The following is a 25,877-nucleotide window of genomic DNA, read 5'->3' as shown; positions in this document are numbered from 1 at the left end:
TTCTCCTCCACACCAACAGTCAAATTCTGTTTGAATTTTCAGAGGTCCTACACACACAAATTTTCTACAATTTATACATAAATTATTTTTAATGTAGGTGATTAATGTCTGCTTTCTACAAATTCCTTTTTTCACCTAACAACGTATTTTGGATATTCCTCTACATTATTATGGTTATGCCCTTAATTATGATAGTGTAATATTCCACTAGATGATTCAACAATTTTTAAAAGGGTTATTTAATTGAGAAAAAGAATTGAGCCGGGGATTTAGCTCAGTGGTTCCTCCACCTGCCTGACAAGCCCAAGGACCCAAGTTCGATCCCTGGTACCAAAAGAAAAAAAGAATAATAATATCCTCATCTGTGTGTACTTAAACATTTTACTCTGATAATTCCTGAAATGGCTAAATCAAGGATATGCACATATTCTTTTGAATGACTACTCTTGAATCATGTTTGTAGCAATTGACACTAGAAGAAAATGCCAAGTCTGGCAAGACTTTAGTCTTTGCCAATCAGGGTTTAAAAAAAATGTTATCTCAGTGTTTTAATTTACATCTCCTTAATTCTAATGACTTTGAGTATATCTTCACAGGTTTACTGACCATGTGTAGTTTTTACTATATGCTATGATACTCTACCTTTATTGCCCATTTCTTTCATAAATTCTCAAGACATCCATACTAAAATGCTTATGAGTAAAATTATATGACTGACTTATTATGTAACTAATAAAATCCTTGCTTATTTATTTCAAAATAACACAGTAGAGGAAAGAACTGGGGGAGTAGCAGAGGCAGGCAGAGACAAAGCAAGATTAGCTGAGAGTTGACAGTTGGTGAGAGCAAATGATATCTTGGATTCATCAAACTATTCTCTCTTTTAAGTGTTTTCATTGGAGTGGGGATGTGGCTCAGTGGTAGAATAAGTGTTTAGAATGCATGAGATCCTGAGTTAAATCTCCAGTACTAGGGGAAAATGTTTTTAAATATCTTGTTTTTCTCTTAAAATAACCATATATCATGTATTTCTTATTTGTAAGAGGATTTCAAAAAAAAGTTTGCCTTTTGCTATCACCCACTATAAATAACTACCAGGCTGAAACAGTGAAACATCTACACACTATTTATTGAATAATCCATCTTTCCTCCTGACATGAAAAGCCACCCTTATTCTGCACCAATTTCCAACAAAGGTACAAGTTCATTTCTAGACTTCCATTTTGTCCCACAGATTTGTCTTTGGGTGTGCTATGCCATTTTAATTTCTCTGTCCATCTTTATATCTTCCTCAGATTCTCTGGCTATTCATACTTAATGATATTCCTAGGTGTCTTTGAGAATAATTGTTAGTTTTCCTAAGTATCTAACTACTTAAAAACATCTTTCCCTGTAGAACTGCTTCCCAGACAGCATAGGTTGATTTTTTTCTTCATGTTACTACCCAGGGTCTCATATGTTGTATGTGAATTCTCTTGACATGCTGCTGCATACAAATGTTAAATAATTCCTTTCTCCATGTAAAAAATATTTATTTTGCCTCCATGAAAGGTCAAACTGCCAAAAAAGACTGGTTAACATTTGAACACTACCATTTGTGTGAGCCTTATTTTTATGAATAAGCAGATGACTAGAAATTCAGTAAAGGAACATGTCATAATCAGCCTGAGGCCAGGGGTTTTAAATATAATACACTAATTTTAGACACAAGCATTTCAGTTTTGCTTTACTGGTCTGTAGCTTCAGGAGAAGATGTGGCTTCTTAAAGAGATAAGAATCTTTTAGATGGCTTGACAATTTATTAGAAATAAGCACCCAAGAGCATCTGTTTTCACAGAGCAACTGTTAAATTAATATGTGTTAAGTAGGCCTCAAAGCACTTGGAAGCAGCTACAGGATGTGGAAGTTACAGGATCAGACACCTAACATCTGATAGGGGCCTTACACAGGCTGGGTCAGGACAAAGAAATGGAGAAGAGGGAATGGATATACTTCTAGAAGCAAAGCATCAAACACCCCTGCAGTCTCTTGGGTTTGTCTTGAAAAAGTCAATCCTTCCCCAACATAGTTTAACTCCCCTTTCAAAAAAAAAAGAGGAAGAAAGATCTCCTACAATAGCAACAACAAAAAAACCAGAGTGCTCTATTCAATTCAGATTTTATTAATAAAATTTAAGAGCCACCAAAAACCACCAAAAGTACAAGGTGATCTAAGAATCAAATGTCTGAGTGAAATGAGCATAAAAATGCTCTGGCAAAATGTAAATAGAAATGAGCATTTCTAATACATAGTCAATTAGTCAAAGCTACACAGAAGCTGGTCTCAAGGTCTCAGGAAACCTAAGTGGAGCCATGAGGACCATCCACCATTTCAGGAAGCCTCTGTAGGTGCTGGAAGTCACATGTTCCTTCAGAAAGATCTCTCAATTATACCCTCCCAAGTCCTCTTTGATATGTGATAAACAAACTTTTGTTTTCAAATGGGTTAGCAGAGACCTTTGAAAGATAGCACCAGGAATTCTGGGGCTGTCTCCAGCTGGCCCAAGCAGCCAAGGCTAACACTGGTGTAAGGTCACTGCTGAAAACAGGGGGAGGGGCAGGAGTGTGGCCTGGGAGGGGAGCCACATCCTGGACCAGCATTCTTTAGATTCCTTTCCAAGTGGTTTTTCTGCTGGGTTCACTAAGCAGACCCAGGTCAAGTTAGGGAGGGATAATAACCAAGGAAATGAGGCTCTTTTCAAATACAGATAACCTGATCACAAAGTTTATGCGGAAATACAAATAAGTCATCTGTTCTCAGGCATCAAAAATGTTATCAATGAAAAGCTGAGTCCCTAAACCCTTCCAGCTATTTGACAGCAATGAAACATGAAACAAAGCAATCAGGCTGCTCCTTGACTTGCACATTTCTAAAGGAGTGAAGTGTGGCTGAAGGCAACAGGGACAGTTCTGAAGGGTCACAGAAATGTCACAGAGGAGCTAAATAATGAAAATCAGAGCCTCATTCATTCAGGGCCTTCTATGGGCCACAGAATGTGCTTTATACCTTACTCCTAATTCAGTTTTCCTCCTGACAAAGCTACTTACTTTGTAGATGTGGAAATTTAGGCTTAGGAAGTTAAGTCATTGTTCCTGTAGTCATATTTCTAGTAAATTGAAAGGGCTATGACTCAAATACGATGTCTGAATGACTCCAACATCTATATCCAGGACTATCTTATTTGGATTAAGGAAAAGGGAAAGAATGGGAATTGAGATGAAAGGAGTAGTTTATAGAAGGGGAGACATCTCCAAGTGGAGACATCAGCCCTCAGAAGTACTTGCAGATGAAGCCAGAGGGAGGGTTGCAGCCAAGAACTATGGACCTAGAAAGGATTCCCGTTACTTCTCAATCTACTGCAGGCCAAGGTTCCTGGTTAAGGTTTGTGTCTAGATGAACACCCAAAGACTCAGGCAGTCATGGGTGGGGCTTTTTCAAAGGTGGCTGAATCTAGAGTGTGTGACAGATTCATGGTGCAATACTAGGATTAAGAGTGCTAGCATTAAAAGTGGGTGATTACTAAATCAGTCCACTGATGGCTTTGGCACTGCCTTTATTCCCGGTAGCCTGGATACAATATAAGGGACAGAGGAGGCTTGGCTTGTCCCTTGTTTGCTTGTTTTTGCTGTCTTCTGCCTGCCATGAACTGTTTCTCCTCTGGGACGCCCCTCTGCCAAGCCACTCTACCTTGGAGCCAGCCAATTATGGACTGAAACCTCTACGAAATGTGAGCCAAATAAACTTTTGCTCCTTTAACTTTGGGTGCCAGGTATTTTGACTCAGCTAGGAGAAAAGTAACTAAGACACTGGTGCTTATCAATCTACCGCAGGCCAAGGTTTGCTTCCTCAAGAGCTTCCTGCCTAGTTTAAGAGGAAATGCTAGCTGAACTCCACCCATCAGCCCATTTTCCCAGAGGAAGGACAGGGAAGTGGTTAAGGATATGAAGATAATGAAGATGGGAGTTTGAAGCTGGTTCCTTGGTAACCATCTGGGGATAGCAGGCTCCCTCACAGGGCCCTGCTGAGGATTACAGAAGAAGCACCACCTGGTTAATGGAAAGACCTGTATAGCTGTTACTTGTTATCATTACAGTCACAGGCAAGGAAGCCTCCGCACACTATTTCTTCACATGTCAGAAATACGGCTTGTTTATTCCAGAACTAGTAAATCACACATATATATTACATCATTTACTGCTAAGTTTCTAATGCAAGCTTTCCATTTCCCCTCCAAAATAAATTTTTAAAAATAACTATAAAGCAATAACAGTATTTCTATCTGAAATTTTAAAATGCAAAGGCAAGGCTAAATTGTTACATACTCTTAAGAGCTCTTTAACTGTTTAGAAGACAGATCATCATCTTTCATAAAATCCTCTTGATTAAAATATACATTCTTTTCCAAGAACTTATTCAATTCAGCATGAAAGACCCTTACACCACTGGTTCTTCTAGATGACTCACCAATGTCAGCCATCAATAGAAAATTATGTACACACAATTAGTGGCATGTTTGTGAGAGCTTCTTTAGACATCACAGCAGGCTCCCACTTCACAGACTCGCCTTTCTGTTCGCCCCTGCTTGAATACTTTTTGGGGAGTTTTCTTCTACTACCCTCTCAGTTTCTTATCTGGGGCCCTCCATATTAAATTATCAAAAGACAGAAGACCAGGAAAAGACACACAAATTTTATTTGATGTTAATAACTTTCCATGGAAGGAATGGAAAGCCCCGTAGTACAGAAGTTTACACATCATTTTAACAAAGAGTGATAAATTGTGGATATGTGACAAGACAAAGAAAAAGGGCTTTGGGCTTGTAAGCAAGGTAAATCATGGGAAGGAAAGCATGTGGGGAAACTAATAGAAGGGTTTATTTTAGTAAGGTCTGTTTATGCAGACTAAAGTCAACGTCCTCTTCAATGATGTCCAACCTCCTCTTCCTGGTACAAGAGAGAGTCCTTCCCTTCACAAACAGGAATTACTGCCCTGCCTCTGGGCAGAGAGTGGGCAGAAATCTCTCTGCTATTTCTCAATCGCCTTCAGCTCAAAACAATCTCTGTGTAAAAATGACATATTTTAAGGTAGCATATTCTGATTCCTTTCATACTCATACATACTTTACCTCTCTCTCCAGCCCTCACTTGCTCAATTTATCTTCACAGCATTTATCACCAGCAGGCACAGAATATAGTGATTAATGTACATATGGCCTTGCTGTCTATTCCCAACAATATCTGTGAGAACAGGGTGTTGTTTTTCTCATGGCTATCTCTCAATTCTTGGCAGAGTTGGGTGTTCAACATATGTGTTGAAAACATGAATGAAATCCCATGTTGTATTACTGTTTTCTTTCGATTTCTGTGATTTTAATGGTATGGAAATTTGATTTGAATAGCTACTACTGTATAAGTGTATGAGGATTTATTCAGTATAGGATTATAGTAGTGTGTTTAATTTCAAAAGTAAACAAGGGAGATGTAGCACAGTGGTGGAGCATTTGCCTACCATGCACAAGACCCTGGCTTCAATCCCTAGTTCCACAAAAATAAATAAATGAAAGGAAAAAGTAAAGAAGCGGCTGGGGGTATGACTCAGTGGTAGTGTGTGTTTAGTATATATAAGACCCTGGCTTCAATTCCAAGTAGGCCTTCCTCTAAATTAACAAAAAACAGCATAACCTTGTTCCTCAAACCTGTAATGTGAAATAAAACAATATAAAACTGGCTCGCTGACCAAGCAAACAGCATGTTAATAATAACAAATTATGTAGGTCTGGCTGGATGGACTCTGCCCCTACACTGGGTCCTACGAAAGTGGCATTTCACCACAAATTGTTAAATTTGAGGACAAAGACAGCTCTCCTCTGTGGCTAAAGATTTTTATCAGTGGGCAGATCATAGAATTAATGTTGCTGACTTGTTTTTTAACCACATACAATCAGGAGGGAAGTAGGAAGGAGGATGTTTTATTTACAACTCTATTATCATATGACCTAATTAATGCTCCCACTGAATGCCCCTAGAAACTGAAATCACAGCTTCACTAATGTCTACATTCAGGCACCAGCTATATTTCCTGTCAAGTCTAACAACTTCTTACACTCAAACTTCTGCCTACACAAGGGATCATAGAACCATTAAATGAGAGAACTACTCTTGAATTACTAGGTCAGGTTTCCCTTATTTATTTTTGTTCATCTTCATGGTGCCCGTTCTTTACTATATTACAGTTGAAGGATGGCCATGTTGAACACTACTTGAAAACAGCAATTTAGATCAGCCAATAAATAATCAAAATATTACCAAGTATTTGTGTGTCAGATACCTGACACTACTTCCACACTAACTTTTGAAAATGTCAAATAAAAAAGCACATGTCCATAACTGCACAGTTCCAGCTGCCCTAAACATATTTGTACATTCATTAAATATTCTATTTACAAAGAATGTATATGACATAAGGTTATTGACAAGGGATAAATATAACATAAAATGGAATCACAGAAATGCTTTCAAATATGACAGATCAAAACAGACATTTGTGGGTCGTAGTATTATGCATGTTTTTATATACCTTTTTAAGTTTTCTACAATGAGCCTGTAATTCTCAATTCAAAATTCAACTTAAGCATAATTTTAAATGATGACTCTCCCAAATATTCTAAAGTTCAAAACTTCTGTTCCTATTGGTTATATTTACTATGAAAAAATTCAGAAAAAAAAACTGCTTCAAAAATAATTTTTTTTTTTTTGGTACCAGGGATCGAACTGAGGACCTTGCGCTTGTGCGGCAGGCGCCAGAACCACTGAGCTAAATCCCTGGCCCTACTGAGCAAAATCCCCTAACCCAAAAATGATTTTTTTAAGTTTGAAGGATTAAAAATACCTACAAAGGAAATTCAAATATAGCGGTACTTTTAAACTCATTCCTAAAAGCTGTGAAACCTCTAAGTACCATCGCATACATCAGCATTGACAAATTCAGTTACTTGCAACAGAAAATAAAGAAAATACAGTGCATTAAATCAAAGTCACTAAACTTAAGTCATATGAATAAACTTAAACTGTCTTCAAAGCATTTTTAAACAGTCTACAACATCAAGGCTGATACTATTTTAGACAAGAAATGAGAAACAATTTCCAATTCCATAAATTCATTCATCAAGAGTGTTTTTATAATCTCAACAACGAGTAAGCAAGAGAAGCATACCAATCACCCTCTCTGACCAGTTTCTACATGTGCTTACATTCTGGAAATACTTTACATACCAGGAGTGCACTGTGCTTAAGCTGTCAAAAATTATCACACTGCAAGTATAACGGTAAGAACTGTGGCCCCCCTACACAGGAGCAGCCTTCCAAAACCAAAAGAAAAGGGAAGAAAAAAAGAAAGCTGAACCACAATATTTCTAGAAACTCTGGGACAAATTTAAGTACTGCTCATTATAATATATATATGTCTCTACACCTAAATATACAATTGTGTATGGTAGAGACATGTCATTCTCCTTCCTTTTAGTGGGCAGCTGATGGTTCAGAGTTTAGAGTCAGGTACCCTGGATCTCAAAAGGTTCCCCCTATTCTTACTCCAACAATGCCCAAAGCAAGAATAAATTGACCATTGGATCCAGCATCATCTTACGTTACTATTTCACGAGAGGTTCTAGATATGCCTGAAAATCATACATACTATGCCCCAAAACAGTATTTTCCAGATCAGGTTATGCTTTCCTTGAGTGGGCCAGATATTCTTACCTGACAGCAACAACCTAACACTGATGCATATTAAAGTGGACAAAAAGATGATACAAAAAGAGAAGTCAGACAACAGAGACTGGGCTTCTGACCCTTAACATTCATGTGATTTTGAGCAACTCAACATCTCCAGATCCTACTTTCTTTATTTGTAAAATGAGGGGGTTTACAAAGGAAGTTCTACAGATCCTAGCTGCTTCAAAACAACTATGAGTCTTTTCCTACACATCAGTTGGTCAAGAAGGCCAACCTTTCCACTCCAATATGGCAGTCACTAAGCACATGGCACCAGCAAGTACAAGACATGGCATTGGTAGGCCTGAATTAAAATAGGCACTATGCAAAATTCTATATGAAAAAAGTGTGTAATATATTTCATGGGAGTTTTTATATTGAGCACATGTTAAAAAATTAATTTCACCTGTTTCTTTTACTTTTCTTGGCACTGGAGGAGAGGGGGTTGCTGGAGATGCTTTGCACACACTAAACATGCTCTGAGCTACACTCTTGGCCCCTCTTTTACTTGATGTGGCTCCTTGAAAATTTTAAATTAGATCTAATAGCCCCATTATACTTTTACTGGATGGCAACTGAAGGCTGGAGGAATTCTGAGATGAAATGCCCCCAGTACTGTGGCTCTTCCCTTGAACTTGGAGGTGACCATTTCCACAGTAACTATATTCATGGTTGCCCTAAAGCCATGCTTCTGTTTTCTTATTTTGTGTACCACCAAGAGCAAATAACACTGGGTCTAAAAGTAATCAGTGTTACTTCATTTAGTCCAGGGCTGAATCTTAATCATGAACTGCAAGCCTCAAGGAAAACCCTAAGTGGATGGACCTTTACACAGGGGCCTTTAGCTTGTTTCAGTTTCCTTTAAACTGAACATATATTTATAGTACAAATTTAGAGATGATCACACTCTTCCATTTTTAAAAACTTGTAATCTAAATTTAGTAGATATGAACTAAAAATAGGAACAACTAAAATGAATGTGCACAGATGAACCATTTTTATTTCCTTAATCTCTAACTAGAAACTTTGCAACTGAATTTTGCAATCTCTATCAATTTCTTTCATGTATTTTAAATGATCACAAGTAGAGAAGGTTTCTAGAGAGCATGTTTAGACACAAACTCCATGTTATATTTACAAGGTGAAGGTGAGTCAGGGCAAGGTGTGTAGATGAGTGGTAAAATATTTACCTAACATGTGCCAGGCTCTGGGTTCAATCCCCAGCTCAGAAAAAAAGATTCAGGTCAGTCAACAGTGAGCACCCAGGCAATCAAGCTTTCCTCTCAGGACACGTTCTTAAACTTCCAACTCTTTTCAATTTGATGATCCTAAACAGAGGCATATAAATCAATTGCCTGCAATATCAACTACTTGTTATCTAAAGTCAGATAAAGAAAGCAACAATCCTAACTCTGCAATCCAGACCAATGAAGACCACCCATTTTGGACTGAGCTTGAAGCATGGTTATTTATGATGACTCAATATTTTCAAGTATATAAAAGCAGAACAAAACTCAGAATAAAATAGATGTGTTCTTTCGGGGAAAAAAAAATTAAATGCAGTTTCTCAAGCTATATAAATTGTATGATTATTAAAAAATTACACAGGCATTAAAGAATGTTTATTACCAAATTATAATATGATTAAAATAGATTTTTAAACAACCCATTTGATATAAACTAGCAAACCACTCTCTTTATTGGGAATAAAAAATATAATCTAACATATTGATCAGTATAAGAAAAAATGTTATCTATTCAAACACATAATTATGGCTATTTTTGACTTTCATGAAGCAACACCTATTAAAGATATGTACAAATGGTCATCTGTTTTTCTGACAACACTGTCTTCAAGTAGAGGAAGATAATCACTTACTTGACAGATACTTCAAAATAAAATTTAAAAGCCAAGATTTAAAATGGTCATGTTTAAGGGCCAGGGATTTAGCTCAATGGACGCACCGCCTGCCTCGCAAGCTAAGGACCCGAGTTCGATCCCTGGTACCTCCCCCCGCCAAAAATGGTCATGTTTAAATGGCCTTTTTAATTACTCTTAAAGGGAACTAAGAATTCAAAAAGAAGTAACTTAGAAGATAAAACCAGGAGAAGCTTTTGAGGAATCATATTTTTGACATTTCTTCAACACTGAACCAAAATGCTGGAATATATCTTAAATAAACATTTAGGTACAGATGTAATGCCTACAATACCACCTTTGAGCACTTCCTAATAAAGACATGACAAGCCTGCTCCAAACTAAAGCTTTTCCCACATCTTTATTTTAAACCCCATACTTTCTGGTGATATTTTCATTTGGTCATATTTAGAAAAACTGAGTGAGAAAATAAATAGGTAATAAAATGTATTTTAAATTGGCAGCACCATTTTTACTGATGGAACATATATATGGGGTTTTTTTTCTCTTTTCCACAAATCTCTTCATTCTGTTTCAATAACACAGGTAAGCATAAATAGATATGAAAAGCTATTAAGAAACAGAAAGAGGTTCAACATGACAGGTAGATCCAGCACACAAGAGGTTCTCAGTATCATGCTCCTTTCTAAAAACTTAAAAGCTGGTTTTATCTGGTGTCCCCTTCAAAGAACAAGATCAAATGAAAGATAAGTTTACCAATGAGGAGAGTAAACTGACACTGTCATCACTATCCAAACAGCCACTGAAATTATCGCCTTTTCCCATCACTCTCATTGAAAAGATTTCTCAGGAACTTAAGACTGAACACGTCTCAGGATTCAATCAGCCAGAATGAAGACTAAACTCTTATGAGATCCTGCCATAAAAATGAAAAGAATCCTCCACCACCACCTTCATCACTCCACAAAGATATATTTTCTATGTATAACACATAAAGAATCTTACCTAGCAGTTAAGGAATGTGGGAAAGTCCCATAAACCTACTCTAACTGCTCATGGGGAAATCTTTGCTTTAGTTCAGAATTTTTATTAGTCATTTCATTTTATTCTACATCTCTTCACAGTACATTCTATTTTCTCTACATCCCAAAATACTAGCTGGCACCCAATATTCAATCCTTCCTTTATCCTTAAGAAGAGAACCAACAATACATTCCTGGTGTCAATGTTCCCAACTAACAGAGCACATTCACCAGCTTCCCCTGAAGCTAGACATCAACATCTGGCCAGTGAGATTAGGAATGCAAGGTCTATAAAACTTCAAGATAAAATGTTCACTTCCTCTTATTAGTGAACAGAAGTTTACATATTTAACATTATTTAATGCTGGAGGGAGATCCTACCTATAACACCAAGACTTGAAGGTGGGCTGCGGCCATGTGAGTATATGGGTGTATGTATAAGAAACAGAAATAACTCATGTTTTCTATCCTGGAGATGATAGTTACTTTTGGATTCCAAATGTTGTCTTTCATATAAAGTGTTAAAATACTGAGATAAATAGGAAATTAAACCTGGATTCCAGCCTTTTGACACAGTAAATTTAAGTTTTAACAGAATCAGAAGCCCAGATTACTTACACACAGAAATAAAATGGATGTCATCACTAAAAAAAAAGAATGCAAGGTCTTCTCCAAAAGCACACAAACCTAACTGAATCAGTCATCAGTGGCTACCCCATTTCAGGAATATTTAAAAACTACCTCACTGCTAAGAGAATAAAATTCAAATGTATCAAGGGCATTTAAAACCCTTAATCTACTATCTCTGTTATCACATACTCATGGCTTCCTCTTTTGTACCTCTCCCCATGGCAATTCTTTCTGTCTGGGAAGGCCTGGCACACCCCAGTCATTCATCCCTAAAATCCAGTTCAAATGCTCTTGGTGTTATCTATGAAAACAGCTATGTGCTATAGCCTTTAGCACAACATACTTACGTATTTCTGCACTTCCCTGCCCCCAACCCCCAATTAGGCTGTGACATTCCTCAAGGCAAAGACTGAGTCATCTCTATGTTTACAGTTCCATCCCCACCATATTATAGGGGTCCTGGCATGTTTAAACTACTAAAGCCATCCTGCGGATATCCATAAAATGAATATTTTTTTTAAGGCAAGAGGGAGATAAAATGAATAGTAGTAGTAGTAGTAGTAATAACAACAATACCAAATCAATGTCAGTATCACAGAAGTCAATCACAAACACTCTCAGAAAATTTGGAGTAGAAACAGGTGAAAGCATAATCTCAATATGCAACAAAGCATCCTACATCAAACCTTCCCCTTCTCTGCTAATAGAAGACATCATAGGCTTGGGTTTAGGCTTGAGGTTCAAAGTTCAATCTGATATGAATTAGCCAAAGGGCAATTAAGTCAACATGTTAGATTTCCTAGGAGCTACAATTTAACCCATGATAATAAATTCTTAGAATATTTTACCCAGTCTCTTCTTTCTCCTAGAAAAACACTTAGATGGACATTTTTTCATCTCATCAGTTATTTACAAAATCAATACACACAACTAGAAACCCATACATAGTAGAAACACTCCCAACAAAATGAACATTTCCCATCTGTGTCCTTATATCGTGACCCAAAAAATTCACAACCAGAGAAATTCTGAGAGTCCAGCTCACAAAAATGTAGTGAAACTCAGCAAACGGCAAATACAAATAAAGAACAAAGAAGATCTACCTCATATGTTGTTAATTAAGGATACCCTTTGCCACTATATCATTCATCATCTTTGTCCCGGACTCTACTGCCCATGCTTATAAATTACTCAGCTGTAAGGACAACTCTATCCAGCAGCCATCCATGCTACTCCATGTCAGCTATCTGGTCACATGCTATCCTACGACCACCTGGAGATTGAGGAACTCCCAATGCTCATACTTCACCGAATAAGCAGCAATTCCAAAGTCACAATTTTGCACAAATACCTTCCTAAAAGTAGAGTCCTTCACAATTCTTCAACAAGCAGCAATGTTAGCTGCCTTCATACTCAAATATCCTACAGGTTAGGCAAGAACCACCCCCACCTTAAATGACTATAGGATCTTAAAATTTGGTTTAGTTCTTTTGGACTTACATGTTCTGGATTCTTCAGTGTAAAAAGATTTAACACTTGACACAAAACATTAAAAACAAGCCTGAAAAAACACAAGCAAGATACAAGGCTAATCATAGTAACCTCAATTAGATTTTTCAATGCTTGTCAAATTAATGGCATATAGTGTCATTGACTTCAAGTCATTTTATAGTGTCATTGACTTCAAGTCAGTTTAAACATTTTAAACTTAAACTTGAAAAGTACAATTTCTTTAGAAAATACAAGTAACAGAATTCAATACTTTTCTTAAAAAAGAGCTACTTCAGATCCTCTTCACACTAAAGCAAAAAGGAAATTTCAGCCATCAAACAGCAAAAAAGCAGCAAACTGAAAAAAGGAAACAATGACATTTTCATTTTGATGACCACTCAATTTAATTTCAAGACACAACATTTTCTTACTTAACTCCACTACCTTACTCAAACAAAATCGTTTCTAGACATCCTCAATGGAAACTGTCCCAACAAGTCAGATATTGATGAAATATATTTTAAGAAAGAGGCTTTTTCTTTTTTGTTGTTGTTGGGCCAACTAATTTCTGAAATAAAGAGCTGCAAATGAATGAGCATTATTAACTTAGTGACAGCATTTATGAAATTCTTTCACAATAAAAGGTTTTAGAAAAGGCTGCCAAAAAATCTTATTTAAAAGGCATTTTCTATGCTTGTTCATAATCTTTTAAACATGAGAAATTACCTCACCTACCCAGAATCAAACACATACTTACTTATCATTACAAGTAGGATTTTTAGAGTGCTCACTGAAAAAATATTTATCAAATGTTTAATAAATACTATCATAGGTGATAAAACAAATTGTAGAAAACACTGTGGTAAAAATCAATATTAACTTTTCTCCCTCAGCATTTTTATTTTTTTATTTTTTGGTACCCAGGATCGAACTTGGGACCTTGCGCTTGCGAGGCAGGCGCCAAAACCAGAGCTAAATCCTCGGCCCAAGCACTTTTTATTTTTAACGTCTCATGACTCCACAGTAGATCTCCTATCCCTAGGTATTCTTTTACATCACAGTGAATGTAAAACTCAGGTATCTTTAGACCGTGACCCAAACACAGACATTCCTTGAAAATACTTCATAAAGTGTCACACTCACAATACACCGTCACATATTCTTTCCTGATAACCCTTACATGCCTTAATATTTTTTCAGGTCATCTACTTCCTCCTTTATTTTGTTTACCCTTCACTCTTTCTTGGGAGCAAGGGCCTCAAAAATATTTGTGAAATGAAGAAGTAAATTTTCATCTTGTGAGTACACCATAAGAATGTAGGTTTTACTGGGTATGAAAATGAGCCTGATTTCTCTGCAGAAATTTTATTTAAGTGTAATTAATTCAATATGTAAGCATCTGTAAATAAAATATTCACAGAATTAGCCTGCATATTTACACATTTCCATGGAAGCTTGTTAGGAACTCCTCACCTCAAAGTAATATACTGCAACAGCAAAATTATTGTTTTAAATAAACCATAATAAGCAATTAAGAGCATGAAAATGGGGAATATTTCATATGAAATACGACTTTCCATATGATGGGTTTTAATATTAGTCTCTGAAATTTTAAGCTAGGATTTCAGAAACTTTGCAACACTCCCAAAGTAGATGAAGACTTTTTTTCTGAATGATGAAAAAAAATCAATATAGTTAACGAGTTCTTATCTATCCTTACCATGTGTGCCTACCAATTCAATTACAAACAAAATAACTGAATAATGATATTTACAAAGACAATGTAATTATGTTTTATGTTTCTGAAAATTCATCAAATAAAATAAGCAGATATAAAAAGTACTTTTGGGAGACTAATCAAATCTTAACAGAAAATACCATTTTTAATTTTTTTTGTTTTATTTTTTTGGTACAGGGATTGAACTCAGGACCTCGAGCTTGCGAGGCAAGCGGTGGCACCACTGAGCTAAATCCCCAGCAAGAAAATACCATTTTTTATATTTGCTACAAAAATGAAATGTAACCAGGCGTGGTAGCACATGCCTGTAGTCCCAGCACTCGGGAAGCTGAGGCAGGAGAACTGCTGTGAGTTCAAGGCCAGCCTGGGGTACACAGTGAGTTCAAGGCTACCCTGAACTACAGATTGAGACCCTGTCTCAAAAAAAGAAAAGTATTCTACCTCATTAATTGTATTGTAAAATATCAATCAACTATGCACAAAGGAAAACTGAAAAATAAGTTTGTCTGAACTGGGGATGAGGAAACAGGTTTAAAACACACAAATGTATTTCAAGACTAAGAATAAAGCTCTTGTTTTTCTAAGTAAAATATTTCCATTGTTTTGAAATTCATTTTAGTCATTAAAGCTGTAAAATTGAGCACAAATGATAATGCATTTCTTCACTTAATGTAAGTGACTTTTCTTTATACAACAGATCTCTTATTCTCATAAGAGTCCTTTAAGACTGAAAAGTAATTTGTCAGTCTGTATCATTTAAGATGCCTTACATTTTTCAGTGAAATAGGATGTGGCTTTCTCTGGAGGCTGAGTGCACATGACAAATCTGATCCTCTTAGAAAAAGAATCAAGCAAAAAATAAATTCATACCAACAAAATCACCAAAAATCAAGTAGCAATTTGTCTTGTTGAGTCAAAGTTTTCATCTGAAAATCTTCTGAACTTGTTCAAAAGAAAAAAAAAGAGACCATCTGCAAATTAGGAAATTCAAACGATGTTTTGGGTCCATTACTAACAAGGCCTTAAGAATTGCTGCGCTTCATTCATCAGGATCCATTCATCTACAAAATGGGCTTATTCTTCTTTTCCTTTTTCTGAAATATTTATCTTGTTTTTTCTTATCACTGCTCACTGATCCTGCACGTGTGATTCTGGGACCATCTCACTCATTCCTCACTGTGTCTACTCAAGTAGGACATTTGTCACAAACATGCCTCCTGCAGTTACATGAACACACTTCTTGTCTTCTCTTGGCTGAGCAGGTCAGCCCTAAGTACATGACCCACATGGACTCCTGGGAGTTTGCCTCATGAGCCTTCACAATGTTAATCACAACAACCACAGGATCCCCATTTCATCCAAAGCTTCTTGCCAAGCTTTCAAATATCTTTAGCCTCATTTTCAAATTGAGATTGAGAACTTTTTATTCTATGAGCAAAATAGGTTGCTTGGTTTTTTTCCTAAAAATATCATTTTTGTTAAGCACTTGGTCACTATAAAGCTTTAGAGATGTGATAGCCATAACATGCTTGGTTATATAAATTTATTTTATTTTGAAACTTGAGTTCTTAACAGCAATACTGTATTCTCCAGCAGTCTGCTTTTTACTGTCCTCATTTTGGATGATCACTTTAGGTTTCCATTCTATCACCAAAATTCTTTTGCTGGCATTTGAAATGTTCCACTTTTGCTCAGATTGGCAAAATCTGCTTATTCATTTTTCTAGGAAAAAATTTTTTTTTGCTGAAAACTAAACTGAGCCTGTTCACAGCTACTTGCACAGAGCTGATGGCTAATAACTGCTTAATAACCAAGCCCCTGCATAAACTCAGTCAATACTGGACATGTTTGGCCAGGAGCCAGTGTGCACATTAAAAAATAGGTCTTAATCATTTATATAAAACCTACTTATGCTTTATGCACATTTCTCTACAGTTTAAATTTTTCAAGGAGCATGACTTACTTTAATATTTTTCAAAAAGCCAAGTAGAATAGCAAATTAGGCTTAATAAATTAAATTTTATAACATGAATTCTAAAAACTTTTATCTGAGATGTGTGCTTTTTATATTTAAGTCAAATTCGTTCATTTTTATAGAACCAATTTCCTATAATGGTCTTGGTCAGTAAATGAACTAAGTAGTCAATGACTAAAATCAGCTTATAGTTTCTTTTTTTAACTTTCAAAAACTACATGTGAGACAAATATAACCATTTTACACAATCATCAGATGTAGTAGCAACACATAGTTGTCATATAACAAGTCATCCGGGCTACCTATGTAAGCGTTCATATACTTGTTCTAAGCACTTTACATATATAGCAATTTAATCCTCAACAACCCTAAATATTATTATCCACATTTGACAAAAAAACACACAAACTTTGACCACAGCCAATAGCTAAAAAAGAAAGAGACAGAGCTGTTACTGTGAGTGGTGGGGTCCAGGTCAGGTTTCTAGGTTCTTGTGTGTGACAAACTAGAATCCGATATGGCATGAGATGGTAAGGAAAAAGCAGCAGAGTTTATGAATGTGGTAGTGCACTGAAAGAGATCAGGCTTGCGCCTGAGAAAGGAAAATGGAGCTAGCTCTGAGGGCATTAAGGTACAGGGATTTAAAATACTGCCCTGGTTTGGGGGTACCTCACACTGGAGGTCGTGCTGTCCAGAGCACGACTGACACCATGATTGACAGGGCGCTGAGTCATGTCAGCTGCATCTGATGCACATGTCCTTTCCCATAATTCACTCTGTTGTACTGTCAATGGATGTATGCGATGCAGTCCCTATGTCTGAACCTTCAGTGAGCTCCAGGTGACAAAAGGTTAGTGCAGGTCATTGGTACACGGTGTCCTGGTCTGTGATTTTAGAATTTTCCAAGGTGGGTTCAAGGATCTTTCCTTTTCTTACCTCTGCCTTCATCTAGTAAGCCTCAGGACAAGTGTTGGGAAGTTGGCCCTGGGGTGTTGCTCAGGTTGCATAGTCCGCCGTGTACTATCTGCATTTATCCCCAAAGCAGCCTTGCCTCCATCCAGTCTTTATCAGTGTGCTACAGCCTGGCTCTTATGTGTTCCTCAAGGCCCATGGGTTAAAGGATTAGCCCCAGCATTGCACTACTGGGAGGCAGTGAAGCCTTTGAGAGCTGGGGACTTTGGGCTGTTTTAGGTCAGGGAAGAATGCCCTCGAAGGGGATTACAGGACACAGGTCTCTTCCTCTCTTCTTTTCCTTTCTGGGCCACCAAGAGATGAGTAGCCTGCTCCATCAAATACTGTCCAATCAAGTACTCCCTTGCCTCATGCCAAAAGTAATAGGGCCAACCTACTATGGACTGAATCTTCCAAAAACTATGCTCCCAAATAAACCTTTCCTCTTTTTAATTTAGTATCTTAAGTATTTTGATACAGTAACAGAAAGCTGACTAACGCACTGTGTGATGCTGCTTTTCCCTTCATACCTGAGAAACACTCAATGACTCAGCATTACAGGCCTAACATCACACCTGAAATCGAAATCAACATTTACAAATGTAGAAACAATTCCCATTCTTTCCGTAGAGCTGAGCTTTAAGAAACTTCTCATCGTACCCATTTCAATTACTATCTCCTTTCCTAAGATACTATAGTTCTAGCAACACTCAAGCCAAATCTGTATTGCACGCTTCAAAATGCAGCCACACAAGCCACACTCCCCGCTACATATAAGACTTAATACATGAGAACTTGGGTCCTCTGCATCCTTCTTTGAACAGTTTGCTAGCTAACCAGTTTGCTAGTAAATATCATTTTTTTCAAAAGCTACTGACAAACACATCCAGGGTTTTTAGCGTCTATTTCTAAAGAGGAACCAGTAAATCAATTTGAAGAGGTAAATTTATCAATCTTTTTTCCCCCAAAGAAAAATACTAGTGTTCTTACTGAAACTGTTATTTCTTAATTCACATTAAACTGAAGAAATCATTATGTAACATTTCCCCTTTCACTAAAGCTTTCATTTGTAAACTCAGTTTGAGGGTTTAGGTACTGCTTTTCTTTCATAGCAAGTGGGGGAAGAAAGGCTTTTTGCTTAAACTTGTTACTCACTCGGGATGTGCATGCTCATTCCTTTGCCTTAGCTTCACCAGCCTGTCACCTTCTTTCCCACCCACTCATGAGGGCTTAACTGTGTCTTGTGACACAGGCTGGGAGCCTCCCAGTGTGAAAGTATTTCCATGGGTTTTTAGCATCAGTGTGCACTCCACTGATATTTAGGTATTCAGGATCCCATTATAAAAGTGAGAAGATTTCAGTCAAGTAAAACAGAGAAAGCTAAAAACACAGCAGCAAAAGAAAGATGGAAGGCAAGGAAGGGAGGAAGGAAAAGGAGGGAGGGAGAAAACAGGAACGTCCAATTAGTCCTTGCTACAGGGATAACGTTAATGCATAACAGCTTTGAGGAGAGATGAAAACATTCGAAAAATAGCCTGTTTTCTTTTGCCTTTCTCCATATATCTTGTTCCACTTAGCCTCTCTGGCTAAGCACTAGTTGGAATTTCTACTTTCAGACCAATGATGATGAATCCTGACTAAGATTCTCAAAAGGTGGCAGGCCTGTCGTTCAAATTGATGCATTTGTCACTGGTTTCAAAATGCTGGTTGTACTTAAGGATTATCCACAAAGATATGTTTTTGGTGTTTTTTTAAATGCCAATGGCCAGCCATTGCTCCCAGGGCTCATATTTAGTTGCACTGGGTAGAGTTCTGACAACAGTGGGGGGTTTTTAATCCCCATGATTCCAATGTGCAATCAATGTCAAAAATTCCTGATTAATAACGTTCCTTGTTAGAGGTGCTTAAAAATGTTTGATCTCCCCCATCCTCTTGTTGCTCGATGAACCCCTTTGTTTTGTCATGCACTATGTGGGTCAAGATGCTATTGAAGATATTACTACCAGCACCTGCAAGCCTGCACTCATACCCTTGCCTCTTTATTTCTAGTTCCTCACTCGTCTCAGAGTATACCCCACACCTGCCACTGTTCACGTGGCTATATTTATGGTTTGTTTATTATCTGTCTCCCCCAGGAGATTGGAAGCTGTATGAAAGAGAAAATGGTTTGGTTCATCAGATCTGGGAGCGCAGAGATTGGGTTTGGCCCCAAAGGTAAATCAATAAAATTTTCCCTAATGAGCAGATGAAGAATTTAATCGAACAAATCCCACACTTGTTCATTCTTTGATTATTTAAGAACTTTATCTGTACACAGCTCTAACAGAAGCACAGAGAATTAATGAAGAGAAAGGCCCTGCTACACATTTTTGTCTCGTGTGTGTGTGTGTGTGTGTGTGTGTGTGATGAGTTGTGTCCATGTGTGTGGAGGGGTGGAACTGAAAAAGGCATGTAAACAAATACTCCGTGCAAAGAATGAACCTGCATTCCCCAAAGCTGGGATCCAAACCTGGTTGGAAATTTACAACTAGGAAATGCTCCAGGATTATCTCATTCTATTGTTCCTCTAAGCTTTAAATAGAGGGATTTACCCTGGCACACTTTAACTTAGTACACCACCTAATCTGTACTTTCTTTTTAGTACTTAACACACTCTATTTTCTTTTATAACTATATGCTGCGTTATTTATCCCACAAACTTTGAGGAGGGTGAGTAAAATGAGGTGTATAAAGTCAAACTAAGCCCCACATTTTGGAAGCCTGACATTGGAAATGCGTATGTACAGGTTTATTTTTTATTATTATTACTATTATTATTTGGTACGGGGATCGAACTCAGGTCCTTGTGCTTGCACAGCAGGCGGCGAGACCACTGAGCTAAATCCCCAGCCCTGTACAGGTTTATCTTTGCAAACTGGTATATTCAAAAAGAAATGTATTACTGAGATATTCTGTGAATCCCAAGGCAATAAAATGTGAGAAGTAATGTTCATTTTTACTAAATTTTATCCATTTCTTCAGGCACAAAATAGCTATGCTTGTTTTTAGCATGAATGGCAATCTTTGTGAAGATACAGTAACTGTACATAAAGCCCTGGTACGTCTTTAACAGTAACAGGGATCCTGTGGCAAGCCTTCACCATAGATAACCTCTCCATTTTCCCTTACACTAATGTTCAGTTGATGGCTTTTTCTTAAAATCGGTCATTCCCAATTTAACCATGGGATCTTGCATGCTCCTTTCTATGTTTTCCATTCAGAGGAGGAACGAGTGTTTCATCTTGTAAGTTCTCTACAGTGCTAACAGTTTCGCAGGTCCCATCAGGGCTTCTGCTGCCTAGATGACAAGAGAAGCTTTTGCAGCCTGCCAGTTATCATGGCTTCCCGCAGATTAGCAAGAAACCCTGAGTTCCTACAGATCACCATCAAATGGCTCTCGCTCTTCTCTGTGTAGGCAGCTACATTTTGGGGAGTGAGTTCTTGTCAGTAAAGGTAGGTTTCTCTGTGAATCAGGACCACCATGGAGGAAAGATGACTGTGATTAGATTAAACCCCTCAATACAGGAAAATAAAACTTCAGTGAAAGGAAGAATGAATGAATAAATAAGTAAATAAATGTACACCTCGTTCCTCTAATGAATCCACCAGGCAAAAGTATCAACCCAGGTTAAGAACTGTTCCCTCCAAGCAGAGGCCCCATTATGGTCACTCTTATCATTTCTCTTTTCGAGCCACCTGCACAGGACCTGTTTTCTAAGCTCTACAAAAGACAGGCAACTCATGATCACATCGTTTCTGTAGACCCAGCCAGAACTGCACAAGTCCCCTTCAAACCTCATTAGAGTCAATTATCTACCCTTCTACCAACTTTGCAAAATGTACTAATGTGAATCTCACTTCCACCCTTTAAAGCTGACAATAAATGGAGAAAATGCCCAGAAGGATGACAGAAAGAACAAGAAAATGCCATAAAAAGGATCAAAAAAATAAATCCACTTCACATCTGTCCCCATGCTACCTTTTTTTAAATAGAAAAACAATTGCTCAAGAAGGTTCAGTATTTAAGCTTCGACAAAGCTCTAAAAATAAAGGTTATGATACATCTTTATTTTTCCATTTGTAGCAAAAATTTAGGAAAATGGAAATGACATACATAAAATTTTAAGTGATAAGAGAAATAAGAATCTCCTTAACTAAATGCCTTTTTTTGGAAAACATGGAAAAGCAAATTCTTCCTCTTAGAAGTACCTGTCTTAACTAGAACTCTGGAGATTCCTGAGCCACTTGTGGATAACAATCAGAAGGGAGAAAAGTTCAGTGACCTTGTAAATTAGGGACTAAAAGAACTGAAATGGTGACAGTCCACACAGCCTCAATGGAATTACAGGAAAACACTTGTCTGGAAATTGTTTTTTTTGAGGGGGAAAGGAGATTGGAAAACTACCAGGACGTAGGGGGAGAGGAGGGAGGATAAGGAGGGAATGATGCAAATGACAAGACAGTGAACAGGACCCAACCGAGGCAAAATACAATCTCCTCTGCCCCAACTGTCAGGCAAACAACTTCTGAGCACCTTTAGGTAAAAAAGGAAAACAGTCGCTTTGCATTGGTGTCAGATCAACGTTTCGGAGTTGGATGAATAGGAAGACTTGTTCTGTACACCTAGTGGTGGGTGGATTTCACCAGGCTGCAGCCTCCACATAGCTTTTCTTTGCTGCACTGCAGAGGCGCCATCTTCTCAGTCTTAATCTTCACTCTACTCAATCCTTTTATCTGCACCCTAAAAAAAAAGGACTTTGCGCACCCTCCCCAACATCCTTCGTCCCCAGGGGGACTAAACCAGAGTTCCCAGCGCCACCAGGGAGGAGGCCGCGCCTTTATCAGGCAACCCTCTCCTTTCATACACTAGAGGGGACAGCCTGCGCCTCCCCTCCACTGCCTCTGCCCTTTCCAGACGCACACCCCAGTCCGCGTTTTTCTCCCCAAGGTCTTCTCAGCCAGCACAGAATTAGCTCGCCCAGGTGGTGGCCTGAGGGCAGGGCGCAGAGGGAGGGGCCCCGAGGCCCCGCCAGCACCCCAGCCCCCTCCCGGGCAGACGGGCTGGGAACCTCGGGGGCGCACAGACCCGGGCGGCTCGGCTACCGCGCCCTGGACTGCGAGGGCGGGGTGTCGCGGCTTTTGTTCCCGGGGACTACCCCCACCCCCACCCCCGCCTCCCGGAGCAGCTCAAGGTGCGAGCAAATGCCCCGGGACGTCCAGGCTCCGGGAAGGTGCGAGGTGGCCGCGAGTCTCCGACCCCTCCCATCTTTCTCAACTTACACAAAAGGGAGACGCGGAAATGTACAAAGTTTGCCTGCGGAAGGCGGTGCGCGACCCCGGCGCCGGCTCCAGCCAGGGGCGCACGCAGGCTGCCGCCGCCCGCGGCTGCGGAGTAGAGCTGAGGTTCGGGCAAGGGGGGAAGGGGGTGAGCGGGAAGGTGAAGCGGGGTGGAGAAGGCGAGCAGAAGCGAGGAGACACCCCCCCCCCCCCAGCTCCTATAGCCATCCGGACTCTTCCTCCCCGGGGAAGGGCAGCGGTTTAAGGGCCGGGACTGGAACCATGGACGCTGCGCTTTCGGTTTTCCACACGTGCTCCCTTCCCTTCCCCCTCCGATCCCTGACCGCCCTCAACCTGGATGTCTCTCGCCTCCCGAGGCCCCGCTCCCGAAGTAGGGGCTGAGTCGGGTTTTGCGCGCAGGCTCGCCATCCGCCTCCTTGCCCCGGGATGGCGGGGACCGGGGAGCCCCGCGCTTCACCCACTGCCTCTCGGCGGCCGAGGCGCGGGTCTCCAGGGCAGGGCTGGGCCGAAGGCGGGGATGCGCAGGGCGCCCGCAGGCAGAGTCGGAGGGGCGCGGGGTCCCCGAGATTAAACATTGGAGGGATCGACTCCCCCACTTCCGAGGCGCGGCACCCACCTCCAGCGCCCGAGCCGTCCAGGCGGTCAGTAGGAGCAGTGCCAAGCTGGGCAGCATCGCTACCCTCGCGCGGGGCACCGAGTGCGCCGGCTGCTGTGCGAACGCGATCCGCCGCGCCCTTGCTCTGCCCGCGACGACGCCGCCGCCGCTGCCGTCTCCGGGGGTCCTGCGCTCGCCCTGCTCCGGGTGCTGTCGCCTACCGCTGCCGAGGAAACTGACTGAGCCGAGCTGTGGCGGGGCTCCGAGCCGGGCGAGTCAGCTGATCCGGCCCGCCCCGCTCGGCACCCGAGAGAGACCCCTAGCGGAGCCGCCGGGGAGCTGCGCCCGCGCTTCGGAGCCCGCAGGTGCACCCCGCCCGGAGGGCCGACCGCCTGTGCTCGGGGCACTGAGGAAGGAGAGTCCCGGACTGGAGGAGGACGGTGCGAGATCGGGGGAAGGTGAGTCGAGGGCGTTTGGGCTCCAGAAAAGTCCAGATAGCTCGCGGCTAGTCCGCATGAGCTTGAATCATCCGACCCGGTCGTCCTGCCGGGCGTGGATATGAAGGGCCGCTGCCCGGGCGCGTCTGTCTCCACGTTTCATTTTTTGTCTCTGGGTTTGGAAGGGTGGGGCAGACATTTTGGGACAGAATGGGAGCAATCGAAGCTTAAAGGAAATAGGATTTCTTTGCTTATTGAGAGTGCAAAACCCTCAGATTTTCTTTTTCTTTTTCTTGTTAAAAGCAGCCAGGACCAAGCTGAAATTTTTGTCTGTAGAAGGAACCCAAGGAGAAAGGCACGGGACCTGAGATAGAAGCAGGTGACCCATTTTTTCTTTCACCTAAAAAGGAAAGTTTGGGAGTTTTCTATATTTAGATTTTTTACTCTTTTACGTTTTTGTTTTGTTAGAGAGGAGCACAGTCCTCGGGAATACTTTTGACCAGCAGGGATGTGACAGCCACCTGAGATGAAGAGGAAGTGAAAGTTAAAAGGGACAAACTCTTGAGAGTGAATTCTCGTTCTACCCCATAACTGATGACTTCTGACCTAAAACTCTGCTCTTGTTCTTTATTGCTTCTTCTAAATTTCAGAAATGAACTTTCTGCAAAGCCATTTTCTCCTAGTTAAAACCATCCAGTGCTGAGTGTCCATCACCCAGGATGGTGAAGATCTGCCTAGATATGCCCCCTTCTCCTGACCGTAAGTGGCGTCGGTCACCAAGCCACTGTGCGCGTGGAACTAGGGAGGAAGTGAAGCCAGGGAGGCCTCGAGGCCTTCTTAGGGCTGCGCTAGCCTGCCTTTCCTCCGACCTGCTCCTTCCCCAGCCAAGGATGCATCGAAACTATGGCTCAGCCTGCTTCCTTTCTCAGAAGTCAGCGTTATCTACCTACTGTCTCCCCAAAGTGTTGCTCTACACATCCAGTCCTGATCCTTGGATTGCTTTTTGTCCTGAATGTCCTTTGAATGTCCTCAACAATTAATGACAAATATTTGTTATGCAGCATTTGTTTCCGTGCTCTGTATCATTTACTGTCTACGAAATCCAAGGAAGCCATTGCTATTATTCCCGTTTACAAGTCAGGAAACCAGGGTCTGGGAATGTAGTTCAATGGTGGAGTGTATGCTTGGCACTAAGGAGATCCTGAGTTTGATCCCCAGCACCCTAAAAAAAGAAAATTCCCAAGACATCAGGAAGTCAAGAAACTTAAACTAATGAATTTCTCCCAAATCCGAACTGCAAAAAAGTTGGGACTGCAGGGAAAAGAGTAAGACGACAGGAAAAAAAAGAAAAGAAAGAAAATGTCGTTAACATTCCATGCTACACTGCTTCCCAAACACACTCACCACCGAGATTCTGTTCATCCGAGTGCAACGAAGGCATCTGAATACCAGAAGCGTGTGATGTGGAGATGGAGAGGGAACAGGACGCCTATGAAAACATGGTACCTTCTGTTCCAAAATTAAGGATTTTAAGACTGTGACAGCCCAACATTAAACCAAGCATGAGATGCTCCTGAACACAGGGAACAAGTTACAGGATGCTGGAGGGAGAGAGCTGTTTCTATGAATAAGGGACTTTCAGTCAGGCACAGTGGTGCACACCTGTAATCCCAGCATTCGGGAGGCCGAAGCAGGAAGATAGCCACAACTTCAAGGCCAGCCTGGGCTACATAGCAAGACCCTATCTAAAAAGAAAAAAGTAAGGGAGTATGAAATTTAAAAATATATTGATGAAGTTCTAATCTGTAAACATAAAAGTTCTTATTTATCAAGTTCCAATGGCGAGATTGAAACTCACCCCATTCCCACGTTCCTATGAAGGTTTTCCTAGAGGGAAATGATTAGTTGCTTCGTGAGTCAGAATGATGAATACTTCCTACATTTTTTCCTGTCCCTTCACTACTCAGAGATCCTGATGGCATTTTGCTTCTCCTCACTACCTCTGCCCTTA

General features: G+C 40.1%; 1 protein-coding gene across 11 annotated transcripts in view; it reads right to left on the bottom strand.

Annotated features, from left to right (window-relative positions):
* The window catches only part of App (amyloid beta precursor protein), a 255,064-nt gene extending 231,077 nt beyond the window's left edge, over positions 1-23,987 (bottom strand). For 7 of the 11 annotated variants that reach the window (XM_087213534.1, XM_004842228.4, XM_021256129.2 and 4 more), the window contains exon 1: positions 23,451-23,701. In XM_087213534.1, coding sequence (XP_087069660.1) covers positions 23,451-23,507 — 57 coding nt within the window. In that variant the 5' untranslated portion in view covers positions 23,508-23,701. Of the gene's footprint in view, positions 1-22,816; positions 23,124-23,450 lie in introns of those variants that run through there. The other 4 variants (XM_004842236.4, XM_004842231.4, XM_087213531.1 and 1 more) reach the window with 4 other exon arrangements.
* Positions 23,988-25,877: the final 1,890 nt, after the last annotated feature.

This window comes from Heterocephalus glaber, unplaced genomic scaffold, assembly GCF_053883595.1.
Source record: "Heterocephalus glaber isolate CG9 unplaced genomic scaffold, H.glaber_assembly_v1.0 deba00000122, whole genome shotgun sequence".
Classification (NCBI taxonomy): domain Eukaryota; kingdom Metazoa; phylum Chordata; class Mammalia; order Rodentia; family Bathyergidae; genus Heterocephalus; species Heterocephalus glaber.
The sequence above is the reverse complement of the archived record's forward strand: the minus strand, read 5'-3'. Positions and strand labels throughout refer to the sequence as shown.